Below are 19,333 nucleotides of genomic sequence, written 5' to 3' on the forward strand. Positions count from 1 at the left end.
GTGGGGTATTGATACGGACTCTCCAGATGCCTTGCCCTTTCCGTAAGAGCCGTACTTCCTCTCTACTTGGATTCAGTTCCTGCTAGATGCATTACTGCATTGCCACCCTTCATGGTGGAGTACTTACACTACCACTGAGTGCAGTGCTTGCCGCAGGCATTACCCCCTTCATTGGTGGGATAATTACAACATTGCTCCTTCCACAAGTGGTCCACTACAGTGGAGAATGAGTACACATCTTGGATGTGGCACTTCAACTACGCCACGGCTATAGATGCCTTAGCTTCTTCTGCAAGTGAAGCGTAGCCAGTATCGATCACGCTGGTGCCCTGTACTCTTCCACGTTGTGTATTTTTCCTTCGGTGCCGGTTTGGGGCATGAATATGACAACCTCTCTCCTCTAGGGGTTGCCCAGCGTCACTCATGTGTCCTAGCATCCCCTATCTCCAGAGTCCTCCACTGTTCCAATATGTGTCTTCAGCAATATGTAGTGCGTACACCATGGCAATATTGTGATTACATTCCAGCAAGTCGAGTGTTACACTGACTCTATATTTCTATCCACCATTTCTGATGTGGGAAGTGGTTGTGCTGGCACTCTGGTTTAGCTTTGCAGCGTGTTCTCCTCCGCTGGTGCGGATTTTGCGCTGGTACTGGTGTTTGCAGTCGCTGCAGTGGGGCGTTCCCTCGGGTAGGGGTTCTACCCTGACACTGGCTTGGCGGTTGTTCCTGTTCAACGCCCTTCCCAGGTGGAGTGTTTAAGGTTAGCTCTCCTTCCCTGGGGCAGTATGGTACCATGGCCTCTACCGGATACCTCTAGTCCGCCCCTCAGTTTGTGCTGGCGGGTACGCTGCGGCTCCTACGGTACGGGGGTCCTGGAGTAGCTATTACATACTCTGGCTCCCCCTGCACGGCTCCTTCGTCAGGTGACGGATTCTTCTAATGCCAAATTCGGTGGCATACGCCGCATGGCCTCATCCTTAGGCGGAGTGTGTCACCGCCACCATCATCCGGTGGCTACTTCTGTGTTGTGCCAGTCTCAGATGGGGAATGGGCTTCGCCCTACCACTCTTTCCTTCCGTTTTTTTCCTTCTCTGGGTTCTCGGCCACTCCGCAAACCTTCGTAGCTCCTACTTTACTACTTCCCCTCATCTATGTTGATGCAGGGTATTGGTTCTGTGTTTTTTTTTTTCTTCCAGTCTTGTTCCGGACCAACTGTTGGGCTGTGATGTTTTCCAAGTCCTACCCGTTGGTCCTGGGTGTACTACCCGTATCTACAACTACCTCTCTCAAGACTTGACTAGTGACTGCCATGTCAGTCCGATGTAGTCCTGCCCTTTCACTGCACATTCCGTGGCTAGACTACGAGACTCACCACGCAGGCTGAGCGGGGGTGCTGTCACGACTGTTGATGGAGTTTCGTTCCTGGAATAGAACACCCCTACTATTCTTCCTCCTCGAGGCAGGAGTTTTTTCTCTCATCTTGGTCTGGTCAAAATTTTTCCGTCGAGCAGTGTTGCTACACCGTCAATACACGGTCGCTGACGGAACTCTGCCGCCGATGATTCTCATATCGTCTCTACTTTTACCTATCCAATGTGTTGATTCCTTGGCTTGCGGTTGGACATACCTCATTCAGGCTTTCCTTTCTCGGTAGTTTATCAGCCAGCTTCTCATTCTCCCCACAAGCCTCTTCGGCTCGGGGGACATTGGTGGACCACTTATAGTTTCCGTGGAGCGCTTCCCTTTAGCAGGGGTGGTCCTGGGTTTTTGGTTGGCCATTAGTTCCTTGCTGGGGCAGTTTCGGCGCTGTGTATCCTTTCCAGCGTCCTTTGACTCACCCGGGCCCATAATACCGTCCTTCAGGGAATGGCACATACGGTTCCTCCATACCGTCCTCCTTTTACCGCCTTGGGATCTGACCTTAGTCCTTTCAGCGCTCCGGAATTCTCCCCTTGAACCCTTGCGGGAGATGTCACTCCGACTCCTGTCCTGGAAGGTGTTTTTTTCTGGTGGCTATCACATCCATCAGATGGGTGTCCGGGTTGGGGCGTTCTCTTGCAGAGAACCTCCTGGTTCTAACAGGGATAAGCGGTTCCCCGGCCCGTTTATTCCTTTCTCCGACGGTGGTCTCTGATTTCCATTTCAATGAAGAAACTGTCCTTTCATCACTGTGTCCCTCCCCTTCACCCCCTAGGGAACGGGAGTTAGGTCATTTGGACGTTGTCAGGGCTCTGACGATTTATTGCCAGCCTCCAGTTCCTTCCGGTGTACGGGCTCTCCTTTTTTGTCATCCCGGAGGGTCCTTGCAAGGCATTGGCGGCCTCCAGGGTGGCAATTGCACATCTGCATTTGCTTAAGCGTACTGCACCCGGGGCAAGGTCCCGCCCTTCGGTGTCACGGCTCACTCCACCACAGCGGTGGGCGCTCTTGGGCTCGGAGGATTCAAAGTTCGGCCGCGCAGTTGTGCAGGGCAGCTACTGTCCTCCTTAGGCACATTCACAGGATTTTGCCAGATGCATACTTGTGCATTGGCAGGCGCCGCCTTTGGACCACATGGTCTTGCAGGTGGCAGTTCTTAGTTACCTGCAGGGGCGCTTGCTCCATGGGTCTGTGTTTTTTTTCCCCTCCCTGTGGACTGCTCTCGGACGTCCCATGGTTCCTGTGTCCCCCAATGAATATGGGCGAGAAAAGGAGATTTTTGTATAACTTACCAGTAAAATCTCTTTCTCGCTCTTCATTGGGGGACACAGCACCCACCCAGTATTGTTGTTGCTGGTTAGAACCTAGTTCGGTTCTTGGCATTGTTGCTGTTACACGTTTTTTCGTTGGTTTACTTGCTTTTCCTACTGCTTGTGCACAAACTGAAGCTCTCTCTCCAGGCTGGAGGGGGTATAGCTGCCAGGGGAGGAGCTAACAGCTTTTACTAGTGTCAACGCCTCCTAGAAGACATAGCTATACCCATTGTCTGTGTCCCCCAATGAAGAGCGAGAAAGAGATTTTACTGGTAAGTTATACAAAAATCTCCTTTTTTAAATGTGCAAATGAGCCTCTAGGAGCAATGGAGGCGTTGCTGTTACTCCTAAAGACTCGACTCTCTCTCCATATACCGCGCCCTCTGCATTTTGACTGACAGGACCAGGTAGTGAAAACGTCAATCAAAGTGTATAGAGTGCAGCAGTTTCAGAGAAAGCTGAGGCTCAAGGTGTAATGACAACGCCCCCGTTGCTCCTAGATGCTCATTTCCATAAATTAAAACTTCATTTTTCTCAGTAATGCAGGCACATATGAACATGCGACCAACACAGATGCCTTCAGCTGCCAGCGCACATGTAACAGGTCAGTTTCATAGGTACTAATCTGCTGACAGATGCCCTTTAACTGCTTACCGACCGCCTAACGCACGGATGCGTCCTGGCGGCGGTCGATTCATTCCTCCTGGACGCATCCGTGCGTCATCTCGCGAGACGCGAGATTTCCTGTGAACGCGCGCACACAGGCGCGCGCGTTCACAGGAACTGCAGGTAAGTGAGTGGATCTACAGCCTGCCAGCGGCGATCGTTCGCTGGCAGGCTGTAGATGCGATTTTTTTTTTAACCCCTAACAGGTATATGAGACGCTGTTTTGATAACAGCGCCTAATATACCTGCTACCTGGTCCTCTGGTGGTCCCTTTTGCTTGGATCGACCACCAGAGGACACAGGCAGCTCTGTAATAAGTAGCACCAAGCACCACACTACACTACACCCCCCCGTCACTTATTAACCCCTGATCACCCCATATAGACTCTCTGATCACCCCCCTGTCATTGATCACCCCCCCTTGTAAGGCTCCATTCAGACGTCCGTATGTGTTTTACGGATCCATGGATCGGATCCGCAAAACACATACGGACGTCTGAATGGAGCCTTACAGGGGGGTGATCATCCCATATAGACTCCCTGATCACCCCCCTGTCATTGATCACCCACCTGTAAGGCTCCATTCAGACGTCCGTATGTGTTTTGCGGATACGATCCGTGGATCCGCAAAACACATACGGACCTCTGAATGGAGCCTTACAGGGGGGTGATCAATGACAGGGTGGTGATCACCCCATATAGACTCCCTGATCACCCCCCCCCTGTCATTGATCACCCCCCTGTAAGGCTCCATTCAGACATTTTTTTGGCACAAGTTAGCGGAAATTGATATATATTTTATTTATTTTTTCTTGTCTTACAAAGTCTCATATTCCACTAACTTGTGACACAAAATAAAATCTCACATGAACTCGCCATACCCCTCACAGAATCCAAATGCGTAAAATTTTTTAGACATTTATATTCCAGACTACTTCTCACGCTTTAGGGCCCCTAAAATGCCAGGGCAGTATAAATACCCCACATGTGACCCCATTTTGGAAAAAAGACACCTCAAGGTATTTTGTGAAGGGCATGGCGAGTTCATGTAAAATTTAATTTTTTGTCACAATTTCCGCTAACTTGTGCCAAAAAAAAAAAATTCTATGAACTCGCCATGCCCCTCATTGAATACCTTGGGGTGTCTTCTTTCCAAAATGGGGTCACATGTGGGGTATTTATACTGCCCTGGCATTTTAGGGGGCCTAAAGCGTGAGAAGTATAAAAATAAAAATAAAAAAATCATCATTTTCCGCTAACTTGTGACAAAAAATAAAAAGTTCTATGAACTCACTATGCCCATCAGCGAATACCTTAGGGTGTCTACTTTCCGAAATGGGGTCATTTGTGGGGTGTTTGTACTGTCTGGGCATTGTAGAACCTCAGGAAACATGACAGGTGCTCAGAAAGTCAGAGCTGCTTCAAAAAGCGGAAATTCACATTTTTGTACCATAGTTTGTAAACGCTATAACTTTTACCCAAACCATTATTTTTTTTAACCCAAACATTTTTTTTTTATCAAAGACATGTAGAACAATAAATTTAGAGAAAAAATTATATATGGATGTCGTTTTTTTTTGCAAAATTTTACAACTGAAAGTGAAAAATGTCATTTTTTTGCAAAAAATCGTTAAATTTCGATTAATAACAAAAAAAGTAAAAATGTCAGCAGCAATGAAATACCACCAAATGAAAGCTCTATTAGTGAGAAGAAAAGGAGGTAAAATTCATTTGGGTGGTAAGTTGCATGACCGAGTAATAAACGGTGAAAGTATTGTAGGTCAGAAGTGTAAAAAGTGGCCTGGTCTTTCAGGGTGTTTAAGGTAGGGGAGCTGAGGTGGTTAAAGATGATTATTCCATCATATGAATGCACCTGAAGGAGTGGGCAGTGGATAGGAACAAATGGTACATTCCCGATCATTGCATTGACCCATGTAAATGGGCACTTAACCATGTCTAACTGCCTGCATATCTTGCATTGCTGCCAACCCAGTTGGGGTTGACCGCCACTGCATTAACCAGGGAGTTCAGAGTAACCTTTGAAGGAGAGCAATCGGCAGACAAAGAAAAGGTTTCTGTAGATGGGAGAACTGCCTGTAGAGTCTGTAGAAATCATAGAAGTTCTGCCTTGCCAGATTGGTTGTGAATTTAAGGAAAAAGAAAGTTCAAGTACAATATATTATATGTGGCAAATCATCTGATTAGTAGTTTGTTATTGTATTTATCCCATGATTAGAAGTTTGTGCTTTGTACTTGGCAGGCCCCCCTCCGCCTCTTCCACCTTTACAGCCGGCTGGAATGGATGCTCCTCCGAATTCAGCCACAAGCTCTGTCCCTACTGTAGTGACTACTGGCATTCATCATCCTCCTCCCCCTGGTGCTCCACCTCCACTTTTTTCCTCAGGTATGTGAAGTGTGTACAATTACAAATAATGTGCTCAGGCTGTCACTGAAATGATGTTCAACCTTGGACTTACCTTAGGCTATGAGACCATTGAAGTGAATGGAGAAAATCCAGTCAGGAAAAATAAAAGAAATTGACATGCTGCGTATTTTAAAATCCACACCGTAGGTCAAAATCTGCATCATGTGCACGAGAATTAGAAATTCTCCTAGAATACAATGTACATGACCTACAATCCTGATCGTGTGCTTTTACCGCAGCTTGTTGAGGCACATCTGCATGAGGATTAGCTTCAGTTAGATGGGGTGGATCAGCTTGTGGCTGCCTGTCCACTACATTAAGAAAGGACACATCACTACTACTATTTTTTTCCTGTGATGCAGATTTCAAGTCCATGGTAGGAAAAAAAATCTTTCAAATGTGAACTATGATGTGGATTCCCCTTGACAGCAATGGGTGGCAGCTTGTCAGTGGGATTCTTGTGGATTTCAGTGCTTTTGAATCCCTATAAAAAGTTAACCATGTCAACATACCCATTAAAGGGCTTGTCTCACCTTCATAATCCCCTTTGAGTCTATTCCTTCCCCTCCAATAAGCATTTCTTCAATATATTTATATTATCTAAACAGGACAGGGGATGGGAGGGCAGATTAATGACATGATCAGTGGGGGAGGGGGGGAGCATAATACAGACCTGAATAATGGAGCGGGATGGGAGGGCATAATAATGACCTGATCAGTGTGGGGGGGGGGGGGGGAGATAATACAGACCTGAATAATGGAGTGGGATGGGAGGGCATAATAATGACCTGATCAGTGTGGGGGGGTGGGGGGAGAGATAATACAGACCTAAATAATGGAGCGGGATGGGAGGGCATAATAATGACATGATCAGTGGGGGGAGCCTAATACTGTTAGGAATAATGGAGGGGGATGGGAGGGCATAATAATGACATGATCAGTGGGGGGAGCCTAATACTGTTAGGAATAATGGAGGGGGATGGGAGAGCATAGTAATGACATGATCAGTGGGGGGAGCCTAATACTGTTAGGAATAATGGAGCGAGGATAGTAGGGCATAGTAATGACATGATCAGTGGGGGGAGCCTAATACTGTTAGGAATAATGGAGGGGGGTGGGAGGGAATAATAATGACATGATCAGTGGGGGGAGCCTAATACTGTTAGGGATAATGGAGGGGGGTGGGAGGGAATAATAATGACATGATCAGTGGGGGGAGCCTAATACTGTTAGGGATAATGGAGCGAGGATAGGAGGGCATAATAATGACATGATCAGTGGGGGAGGGGGGGATAATACAGACCTGAATAATGGAGCGGGATGGGAGGGCATAATAATGACATGATCAGTGGGGGGGGGAGCATGATACAGACATGAATAATGGAGGAGGGGGCCAATACATCTGAGCAGAAAGGACATAAAAGTACATTGCAGGAAGGCAGTGACTAAACTGTGTTGATGACAGGAGGGGGAACTTTTACGCTGCACACAGAACAGATCCCCTTGGATGTCATGATCTGCTGTGCAGCTCTCCTTGAGGCTGAATGTCCTCTGACGGCCTCGAGCACACGCACACAAGGGGAGGGGTTACCTCCTCCCTGCCAGGCTTGCCTTGCTTTGCATCAGAGACTTAAGCTCCGCCCCCAGCAAGCAGGGAAGAGAGGCCCTGAGAGCAGCGAGGCAGCCAGCAACTAGGGAGGCGAGACAACCCCTTTAACATTATTTTTAAAAATGCCAATATCTTTGGCTACTTTCCCACTAGCGTTTTGGCTTTCCGTTTGTGAGATCCGTTCAGGGCTCTCAGAAGCAAATCAGTTTTGCCCTAATGCATTCTGAATGGAAAAGGATCCGCTCAGAATGCATCAGTTTTCCTCCGTTCAGTCTCCATTCCGCTCTGGAGGCGGACAACAGAACGCTGCCTGCAGCATTTTTCTGTCCGTCCTGAGATGCGGAGCCAAACGGTCCTGACACACAATATAAGTCAATGGGGACGGATCCGTTTTCTCTGGCACAATAGAAAACGGATCCATCCCCAATTGACTTTCAATGGTGTTCAAGACGGATCCGTCATGGCTATAGAAGACATAATGCAACTGGATCCGTTCATGACGGATGCAGGCGGTTGTATTATTGTAACAGAAGCGTTTTTACAGATCCATGACCGATCTGCAAAAACGCTAGTGTGAAAGTAGCCTTACTGATAAGAATGGCAGAGATTTATCAAAGCTGGTATAGGAAAGTGGGGTATTGTCTATGGCAGTCAGGTCACTGCATTCTCGTGCCCTGAGCGAATACTTCCTGGACCAGTTGCGCTACATCTCTCCCAATCATCTGGTAGGGCAGTTTAGGGGTTAAGATATCAATGAGTTAGCTGAGATGATCTATTCATGTCTGTTGTGAGATATTTTATTTGGAGGGAGACTTGGAGTAAAATTCAAATAGACTTTGATAACATTAGTTATAATGAACCTTTTCTGATATCCTTCGACTTTACTGTAAATGCATGGTAATGAAAGCTTTAGGCAATGTTCTCTCTTAAAGGGGTTGTGTAGTCAGTACAGATTGAAGACCTATCCTCAGGATAAGTCATCAATATATGATCGGTGGGGGTCCAACTGCCAGGGAGCCTGCCGATCAGCTGTCTGAAGAGCAGGCGGCGCTCTTGCAAGCACTACTTCCTGTCCAAGATTACGTTGCGCCTCGTCTTTGAAGTCTCAGCAGTGCAGAGTAAGTACAGGAGCTTGTTCCATTCACTTGAATAGGACGAGCACTTGTAATTAAACTGTGCTGCTGCTGCAAGCCAGACCACACGCAGTGTCATTTTGAATAGGAAGCATCCTCTTCAAACAGGGGTACTAAGTGTCGGACCCCCACCAATCAGATATTGATGACCTATCCTGGCGGCACAACCCCTTTAATTCTTTAGTTATCAGGTTTCTGTTTCTCTTTGACAGCCAGAAAAAAATAACAACATGGTGCAGGTAGTTTATGTCCATCATGGATCCCAATGTGAGCAGGGCCTTGTGTTATGTACGTCTCATGCTAAGGTCTAAATTGTTAGTGTTTCCAACAGAGCTTGGACTTTTTGTTTCTAGGTTACTGGCGGAATTGCGTCAGAACGATGTCATAAGTGATCGGCGTACAATGTGTAATTTAATGGGAGTCTGCTTTATATGGTTTCCTACACGCACCTGTATTTTCTTTATACATATAAAACTTCCTGCTTTATATTTTCATTTCCACCCTTCTTTTTTTTGTCCCCATCCTGCAGGACCTATTCCTTTATTTCCAGAAACATATGATTCTGATGGTTACAATCCAGAAGCGCCAAGCATGACAAATACTTCAAGACCTATGTACAGACATCGTGTGCATGCCCAGAGGCCAAATTTAATAGGCCTGACTTCTGGAGACATGGATTTACCACCAAGAGGTACTGCAAGCATTATTTCTAATTAACTATAGAGTTTTTTTTATTTTTTTTAACTTTGCGTATCTCCCATTAAGCAGCACAGATTTAGCTGAGCATATTATCCGTGTGGTTCTTGAGCTGCTTAAATTGCAGCATGGGTCGTCTGTGCTGCATGTTCTCTGTAAACTGTAGATCTCATCACAAACATGTCTCCCTGCATCACTGCAATGCATCTCATACAACAAAGTTCTGTATACATTAGGGCTTCAATGAGTACTCAAATCAAGTAATTCGAAACAAAAAAATCCTTGGTGCAAATTTTTTGCATCGAGGATTCGTTTTTGTCACGTGACCACATAGCGGGTGTGAAGCGTTTGCTTCACTTTGTCTCATTGCATTCAGTTGAGGTACGCCTACAAGGCATTGTGCCTGGTTTACCAGTGGATTTTACCTTTTAATAGTTTATTATGGTGTGTGCTTGTAAACTGCTGTCAAGGTTTAGCAATTTGGAAGTTGTGCACGTATGACAAATCTGGTGGTGTTTGAAAAAGTACCAAATATATAGTGAGGCAGCAGGGGGCAGTAGAGTACTTTGAGATCCTCAGCAGCCCTGGTATGTCATTCTCTATTGTCCCCACACTGTAATTAAAAGGCCTTTTCCCCTCTGTTTCTTTCTGAAAATACATTTTTGTAATGTTTTATTTAGAAAAGCCAGTGAACAATAATATGAGAATTGTCGTGGACTCTGATCCTCGGAAAAGAAACCTTCCACCCCCAGACTCTGGAATACTTCAGAAAATACCCCGGTTTGAAAAGTAAGTTGCTGTGAGATCATTTAGAAACTGCTTTGGGCAAATGCCGGTCTGTTCTTAACATTCCCAGAGAGACCCCACGAATCATTATGTAAACCTGGTATTACAGGTCTTCAGTGTAAGGCTGGGGTCACATCACCGTTTCTTTTTCCGTTCTTCTGATCCGTCAGAAGGACAGAAAAATGAAGAAAAAAATGGATCTTGTATTTTAAGCATCTGTTATGCACATCTGGCCTCCGCTTTAGCCATTTCTGAGATCCGTTATGCATCATCAGTGGGGATGGATCAGAAGAATGGAAAAATAACCGGTGATGTGAACCCGGCCTGAGTGGGTTAATTAAAGAATGAGAGAGGTGCTGGGCAAACCTCATAAATTGTGTCTTGTCCTGGAATAGGACTCCTGGGTACCAGGAGAGAAATACAGATTTATTCCATGATAATGAGGCACACATGGACTGCTATCAGAGGGACACAAGCTCTGGGATGTGTATGTTCTGCTGCCTTGTCTGCCATGTTGTGTTCAGCCAACCCTTACAATATGGGAGTCCCTGCAGTGTTCCAGTCCTTTCCCCTGCAGAGCAGATGAATGGCCGTCCATGTAAAACATGGTTAGTCCTATTCTCCTGACAGCCATTTTCCTTAATAGGGTATTTGGACAGAGGTTATCGCCATTATAGATGATGGACAGGTGTCCGATTAGCTGCTGTGAACTAGCTGCATTAAAGGGGTTGTCTCACGTCAGCAAGTGGCATTTATCATTTAGGGAAAGTTAGTACAAGCCACTTTCTAATGTATTGTGATTCTCCATATTGCCTCCTTTGCTGGCTTGATTCATTTTTCCATCACATTATACACTGCTGGTTTCCATGGTTACGACCACACTGCAATCCAGCAGTGGTGGCCGTGCTTGCACACTGTAGGAAAAAGCGCCAGCCTCTCTGATGGAGGGCACCATGGGAGCCCACATAAACGAATGCTTCTCCCTGTAGTGTGCAAGCACAGCAACCGTTGCTGGATTGCAGGGTGGTCGTAACCATGGAAACCAGCAGCATCTAATGTGATGGAAAATGAATCCAGCCAGCAGAGGAGGCAATATGGACAATCGTAATACATTAGTAAGTGCCTTGTATTACCTTTTATATACATGAGAAATGCCATTTGCTGAAGTGAGGTAACCCCTTTTAATGCTGAAAGTACCCAGCTGTGCTGGTTACTGTAGCACTGCTACATTCACTTCATTGAGAGCAACGCTGAAGTTACCAGCTCCGTCCACTGGAGAAATGTGCTGGGGTTTTGGTGTGAATGGTGTGGGGTATTGATGGCCTATCCAGAGGAGTGCCAGAAGGACCCTTCAGTTCTCCGGTTTTGCTCCATAGTGACCCTATTGTTTTGTTTCATGATGTAATTAAATAAATACTTTCTAACAATCATAATTTTCCTTGTTTAGGATTTTTCACTCCCATGTGACAATAAAATCTTAATATATTGAGGTCATAGAAGTAGTATGTATTGCACATAGCATATATTCTGTGAGCTGGGAGAGCGTACATTTCTGCTGAATTCTGCCCCTGCCTGTGCATCGGAGGGAAGGGGCCGTAGCAACTTTTCACTGCTCTCCTGGCTCCTCCCCCTCTGAGTGACAGCTGTAGCATCCAACCAGGAGCCCATTGTTTAACAGCGTCTTATTCTTCCACAGGCCAAATTTCATCAGAATGAACGCCCCTGCCTTTCAGAAGAAAGTTGCATTTGGAAATGAAAATACGAAGCTTGAGCTGAGGAGAATTCCTTCGGAGCTGAATAACATCAGTAAACTGAATGAGCATTTCAGTAAATTTGGAACACTGGTGAATCTGCAGGTATTTCAGATTTAGTATGCTGGATATTCACTTCTCTGAACACACCATATACCTCACCTTTACGTATATTTGTTTCATCATGACAAAGCTGAAGTGAAAGTGAAACTGTGGCTGTGCTTGGTATTGCGGCACATTCACATGAACGGGAATAAGCTGCAGACAGGTAAAGTGAAGGCACAGGCCAAGGAAGAGGCTGATCTGATGTTGAGGATTTATCCTGGGTTAAAAAGTCCCGGAGAACCCCTTTAAACAAGCCTCAGGCACTTCTTCCACCTGGAACCACTCTCCGATTTAATGCTGTTTTACCCCTGATACATTTTATGGCACTTCAGTAAGAGATGCCATAACGGTGTATCTGGAAAATCTCGTACTTTTGTGACAGGTTCATGGTCTATCATCTCAGTGGCGAAATAGCTGTGCATGTGTGGTCACTTAAAATGAGTTGGCATAAGGAAAGGGCTATGCTCATTAGCTGAAAACCCCAGGAGAAATTGCTTTTCATGCTGAAAAAGCTGAAATTTGCTATCTTACATTTGGTGGAAATGCAGTCACTGTGTTGACCCCCAGGGCTGATCCTGTGTGATGTTAAAGCGCATTCTCTTCATACAGGGCAGGTAACCACGTTATAGCTAGATGTAGACTACAAGGTCTTGGTGCTGAGTCAGGTTACTGCTTCACCCTCTTTCACAAATGTGAGAAGTACTGGAGTGATTGGCACTTTGTCAGGCGTCTGTAAGTATTCTTCTGCTTCTTATCACTGCTCTTTGTTTGCAGGTTGCATACGAAGGAGATCCTGAAGGTGCTTTAATTCAGTTTGCAACACATGCTGAAGCCAAGAAGGCCATCTCGAGCACAGAAGCTGTTCTGAATAACCGGTTTATTAAGATGTATTGGCACAGAGAAGGCTCTGCTCTTCAAACAAAAGCTCCAAATGCTCCAAAGGTAGAAACCCTTAAATATTCAGTTTCTGGGTGATGATTTTTACAGGTTTTAGTTATAATGTAATATACATATCTAACAAAAACCAAAAACTGTACAATTTGATGTACAGTTACTCTTACATATTGTATGATATTATAAATTTGAAGCAAGTGTACAAACCACTTTCACCTTCTCAAGGCACATTCCATACTGTAACTAAAGGTGATTTGCACGGGACGATTCTGCAGCCAATTCTTCCCGATAGTCGCCTGCTCGCTCAGTGAAGGAGACCGCTGCATTTACATACAGACTCATGGTTTCTGAGCAGCAGATTGCCGTTTAGACCACACGTTGTACGGTGTAGCTGCTCGTCCCATTCAAAGGAATAGGCAAAAGTTCTAATTACACTGCACGGCCACTACAAGCGAGACTGCATTCAGTTACATTTTGAAGGGGTGCACAGTACTTGCACAAGTGCCGCAACTCCTTCAAGCAGCTATTCATCGGGAGTGACTGGTGTCAGACCCCTGATATTGACAACCTATCCTGAGGGTACGTCATCAGTATTATACCACTGCACAACCCCTTTTGTATGTGTGCAGGGAGGGGAGCGCATATTGCTGCTCCTGCCTGTGCCCCCGGAGGTTTACTAAATGCTGGCATAGGACATGGGTACCCTGTACCCATGTACTATACCAGGATTAGCTGAGTGGAGCAGCTTCTGCCTGCTCCGCTCCGCTAAGCTAAGAGAACTGCATGTCAGCAGCAATATGTGCTCCTGCCCATACTCACCGCTGCTGCAGCCCAATTCATAGACTTCACAGTCCGTACTCTGTACAGCACTGAGCTGTCAGCGGTGTACAGAAACGTCAGTTTTAAGTGCACAAGGAATGGTGTAATTTAGGTAGGGAAAAGTGGAATAAAAATACAAAATCCATTAATAAAGTGTATTAGAAAAACTTTTATTAGGGCATTAGGGACATCTTCTTAAAATTTTACTTAAAGTGAACCTGTCACCTCCAAAAGTGATATAAAACTGCCAGCATTACCTTATAGCAGCCCCCAGTTTGAAATTGATCGTGTGTGAGCCAGAAATTCGTCAATCCATACTTGTGAAAAACGCTTTTTATTTTATTTTTTATTATTCTCCCTGAGCGCTCTGTTTGCAGTGAGCTTGAAGTCAAGGGGGTAGCGGCCTCCTTGCTCAAATCAAGCAATGCCCGCCTCTTACCCGTCCCCTCCTGACTATGATTTACATATTTACCATTCCTTGGGATCGTGCCAGTCTGGCGCCTGTGCGGTGCGCCACTTATGACTGCACGATCCCGTCTCGGGCTCCCGCAGTCAGACAGGCATAATTTTGTAACGCGCTTGCGCCGGCAATAATCAGCGTGCGTGCTCGCACCGGCGAGTTGTATACACAGTGCGAGCTGGCTGCCGCATGCGCAGTTAGAAAATGATGCTCGAGACGGGATTGTGCAGTCACAAGTGGCGCACCGCACAGGCGCCAGACTGGCACGATCCCAAGGAATGGTAAATATGTAAATCATAGTCAGGAGGGGACGGGTAAGAGGCGGGCATTGCTTGACTTGAAGCAAGGAGGCCGCTGCCCCCTTGACTTCAAGCTCACTGCAAACAGAGCGCTTAGGGAGAATAAAAAAGAGTTTTGCACAAGTATGGATTGATGAATTTCTGGCTCACACATGATCAATTACAGACTGGGGGCTTCTATAAGGTAATGCTGGCAGTTTTATATCACTTTTGGAGGTGACAGGTTCCCTTTAAAAGTTTTTAGTTACTTTTTAAAATTGCAGATACCTGTCAGCAGGCTGAATATGCCGGGGTCTTGCAGCCAATTACCTTGTATTGGTGGTAAGCTGTGAGGTTACATGGATGTAAGTCAGTCTACTTTCACACTGGCGTTTTGGCTTTCCGTTTGTGAGATCCATTCAGGGCTCTCAAACGGTCCAAAATGGATCAGTTTTGCCCTAATGCATTCTGAACGGATCCTTTTCCATTCAGAATGCATCAGTTTGCCTCCGTTCAGTCATCATTCCGCTCTGGATGCGGACACCAAAACACTGTCTGCAGCGTTTTGCTCTATTGACTTTCAGTGGTGTTCAAGACGGATCCGTCTTGGCTATGTTAAAGATAATACAAACGGATCCGTTCTGAACGGATGCAGACGGTTGTATTATCTGAACGGATCCGTCTGTGCAGATCCATGACTGATCCGCACCAAACGCGAGTGTGAAAGTGGCCTAAACTGCAGATAAGGCTTAATGCACACGGCCCTTGTTTTGGTCTGCATCCAAGCCGCAGTTTTTGGCTGCTCGGATGCGGACCCATTCACTTCAGTTTGGTTGCAAAAGATGCGGACAGCACTCCGTGTGCTGTCCACATCCGTTGCTCCGTTCCGTGGTCCGCAAAAAAAATTAAATAACCTGTCCTATTCTTGTCCATGCTTTGCAGACAAGAATAGGCAGTTATATTAAAGGCTGTCCGTGCCGTTCTGCAAATTGCGTAACGCGCACAGACGCCATCCGTGTTTTGCAGATACGCGATTTGCGGACCACAAAACACACAACGGTCGTGTGCATGTAGCCTAAGGCATAGATTCCAAATAGCAAAGAATTCTTATTTAGTTTGTCATCTGAATGTGAAGAAAACACAACAAAACTGGTAATCCTTAATGGGGTTGTACAGGGGGATTAAAGAAGACCTGTCACTCCACTGTCAAAAAAAACTATGAAATACCATATTGTCTTTGTTCCTCTGGTTTCCGTTACTGTAGCCATTTTTCTGTTTTGCAATAATTTCCCTATTTTCGTATAATGTTAATTTCCCCCCAGTATGCAAATTTGAATATTGATATCCTAAGAATATATTGACATCGGGGCGGTTCTATCCGCCCAGGGTCAACTGGGTGTGAACATTCCCTGCATTCCCATCAGATGCTGAAAGACAGTGTTAGAGCAGATTCATTGGCAAGATTCTGCGATATTTCTAAGATACCCATGTGATTTTGCACTCGTTTCTTCATGCATGGGGACCAGCAGCAGAACACAAAGGGGTGGCAGCACAGAAATAGGAGAAGCTCATTGAGAAGACGAAGCTCTGGAGATCGAGGGCTGCTGGTCCCGATGTGTGGAATCGGAGATATTACAGGATCGTGCTACTCTTATTGAATACAGTCAAAGCAGGGACAGTTTACACTCAGTTTATTCACCTATCAGAATACCAATAGACTAATTTACATACTGGCTGCCAAAATTAGCATCGGGAATACAAGTGGAATCAACTCCTTGAAACATGAAAAGTGGCTACTGTAACAGTGGATTAGAGGATGAAAATAAAAATAAGCATTACTCACCCCACCCCAACCGCTGGCTGAGCAGGCAGAGCAGTGAGAACGGTAAACTGAGCGACCGCAGCGGGGATCAGTGCTCTTCATGGCTCAGATTCTGCTCTCTGGTTCGTTTGCTTAGCATGAGATATCTGGCGATTTATTACCAATAGAATAGTTTATCTGTTGAACAATGGTTGTGAGACCCACGGCACATTGAAGTAATATTTCTGCTTTTCAGGTTGGCCAGCTTAATGTTCAGCCTCCAAACTTGGCAGTTGTCAAACAGTCCGTCAAAGAACGCCTAGGACCAGTTCCTTCCAATAACACGGAGCCAGCTGAGGCACAGAGTGCTAATACGGAAACTGTACAGGTATTTTGTACATATGTATATATTACTGTTGTAAATGTGCTTTTATTTGTTTAATTATTGTGGGCATTCAGTGAAGACTGGTGTTCTGTGCCCCAGTATTAGTGAAATGTCATGTCAATGTAAATTAATTTTGGACGGAGATAAAACCGCAACATGCTGCGGTATTATCTCTGTCCTGAAAAGTCAAAAAGACTGAACTGAAGACATCCTGATGCATCCTGAACGGATTGCTCTTCATTCAGAATGCATTAGGATAAAACTGATTAGTTATTTTCCGGTATTGAGCCCCTAGGACGGAACTCAATGCCGGAAAAGAATAACACTAGTGTGAAAGTACCCTAAGGCTACTTTCACCCTGGCTTTTTGTTTTCTGTTTGTGATCCGTTCAGGGATCTCACTAGCGGTCCAAAACGGATCAGTTTTGCCCTTAATGCATTCTGAATGGATAAGGATCCGTTCAGAATGCATCAGTTTGGCTCCGTTCTGTCTCCATTCTGCTTTGGAGGCGGACACCAAAACCCTGCTTGCAGCGTTTGGTGTCCGTCTGACGAAACTGAGCCAAACATATCCGTCCTGACGCACAATGTAAGTCAATGGGGACGGATCCGTTTTCACTGACACAATATGGTGCAATAGAAAACTGATCGGCCCCCCATTGACTTTAAATGGTGTTCAAGACGGATCGGTTTTGGCTATATTAAAGATAATACAAACAGATCCGTTCTGAACGGATGCATGCGGTTGTATTATCTGAACGGATGCGTTTGTGCAGATCCATGACGGATCCGCACCAAACGTGAGTGTGAAAGAAGCCGTTTGACAACTTCTGTCTTTGGTAAACCCATACTGGCTATCACTTATAATATTATTTATAGTCACATACTCCTGTATATAGTCCCTTAAGAGTCCTTCAAACATTTTTCCCACAACAGAAGTTAAACTAACTGGTCTATAATTACCTGTGGAGGACCTTGATCCTTTTTTGAATATGGGCATATTTGCCTTGCTCCAATCACGTGGCACTGTACCAGTACCTAGAGAATCTTTAAAAAATTTTAACAGCAGCACATCAGTAATTGAACTGAGCTTTTTAAGAACTCTTGGGTGTAATCCATCTGGACCCGGAGCCTTGTTCACATTTACCTTGTTCAACTTGTTTTGGACCATATCTACAGTTAGCCAATTGAGTATATCACTGGATGTACTAATAACACCGGCGCCTCAGATAACTCCTTTCTCTTCTTTTGTATATAAAGAGCTAAATAACCCATTTAGTAACTCTGCCTTTTCCTTATTTTCAGTGACTACCCCCTCTTTACCATTATTTAGGAGACCTACCTGCTTAGACCTTGTTTTTTTTAGCATTTATATATTTAAAGATTTTTGGGGATTTGTTTTGCTCTCCTTTGCCACCTGCTGTTTGTTTTGTATTTTTGCAGATTTTATCTCCTTTTTACAGATTTTATTAAGGCCTCAGCGTAGGGGAATGTCAAATTTCACACTTTTTAGTGTTTAAAAAGCATAGGAAATATGTTTTGGACAGCTGTCTGGAGAGTGGGAGGGGGTAGAATGAGCAGGAACTAAGGAAGACACTAGTGACACACGCACACTGCGAGAGACTGCACAGCTAAACAGACCGTTTCTGACTCAGCCCAAGTGTCATTACTTCTCTATAATGTCCTTCATGATCCTGGGACTGCTTCCTAGTTACTTTAAGAAAGTTAGGAAGCAGATTCTCCATTACGTTCTGTGCCCAGTAGATGGGGGTTAGTCTCCACTCAACAGATCTGGGAGAATTGCAAACTAAAGATATAACATACACAGGAGAAAACTTCTAAAAATGCTAGATAGGAGTGATATAATGGCCAGAAATGGTGTTACTTATGTACACACACTGTACTATAGATTAATGCATAGTTTGTTGAAAGGTTAGGTAAACTATAACCCTATTGCCATCTCACATCTAAAACCTTATTTCTTTACGGTCTCTTTTTAGACTATTACAAAAGTACCAATAAAGGAGAGATTGGGTTTTATTGCAAAACACTCTCCTCCCACCACCGAAAAGGTGAGTAACATTTCAGATAGAAGTAATGTATATTTCACTTTGTTTGGGGTAAAAATCAACCCTTTCTTTGTAGAAGGAAAAGCGTGGATATTAATAGTGTACTTTTGCTGCCGGATTTTCTTCGGGGACAATTGCATGTTGGTTGGACAGATTAGGAAATATGTGAACATGTTATATAATGGTCTTCATCTATCAAGAATGAATCCTTGAGGTGTAAAATCATAAAATTAAAGTTCAGTAGAAACATGCTGAACTTTAACCCCTTCACGACATCCGCCGTACATGTATGGTGGATGTCGGGTCTTTAAAGGTATTGCCCGCTCCGGAGTGGAGCGAGTGCCATAGCTAGCTGCTGCCTGCTGTTTCAGCAGACACCCGCGGCTAATGTCTGCGACCAGCAGTAATGCCGATCGCGGTCATTTAACCTCTCGGATGCTGTGGTCAAATGTGGCCACGGCATCTGAGAAGCCAGAAACCTGGAAGCGTGCACTTTACGGGCAGGAATGGTGGGGATTTGGGAAGTTTAAAAAAAAAAGTTTTATAAATATATAAAAATTCAAATCACCCCCCCTTTCCCCAAAATAAAAATACATAAGCAATAAAAAAAAATCTACATCATGGGCATTGCAGCATGTGAAAAAGCCCATACTATTAATATATTTAAAAAAAAGTATCCCATACAGTGAATAGCATAATGGGGGGGGGGGGGGGGGACTGTA

At 45.0% G+C, this 19,333-nt stretch overlaps 1 protein-coding gene across 4 annotated transcripts in view; it reads left to right on the forward strand.

Moving 5' to 3' along the window:
* Window positions 1-19,333, forward strand: part of RBM26 (RNA binding motif protein 26) — a 103,294-nt gene that overhangs the window by 48,322 nt on the left and 35,639 nt on the right. For 3 of the 4 annotated variants that reach the window (XR_005777685.1, XR_005777686.1, XM_040425325.1), the window contains exons 9-16: window positions 3,274-3,339; window positions 5,662-5,805; window positions 9,098-9,259; window positions 9,945-10,053; window positions 11,747-11,906; window positions 12,681-12,848; window positions 16,415-16,546; window positions 18,543-18,614. Coding sequence is in view for 1 of the 4 variants with exons in the window: in XM_040425325.1 (XP_040281259.1) it covers window positions 3,274-3,339; window positions 5,662-5,805; window positions 9,098-9,259; window positions 9,945-10,053; window positions 11,747-11,906; window positions 12,681-12,848; window positions 16,415-16,546; window positions 18,543-18,614 (1,013 nt within the window). In the remaining 3 variants the exon portion in view is untranslated. The remainder of the gene's footprint in view (window positions 1-3,273; window positions 3,340-5,661; window positions 5,806-9,097; window positions 9,260-9,944; window positions 10,054-11,746; window positions 11,907-12,680; window positions 12,849-16,414; window positions 16,547-18,542; window positions 18,615-19,333) is intronic. The other variant, XR_005777687.1, reaches the window with a different exon arrangement.

This window comes from Bufo bufo, chromosome 3 (genome assembly GCF_905171765.1).
Source record: "Bufo bufo chromosome 3, aBufBuf1.1, whole genome shotgun sequence".
Taxonomy (NCBI): domain Eukaryota; kingdom Metazoa; phylum Chordata; class Amphibia; order Anura; family Bufonidae; genus Bufo; species Bufo bufo.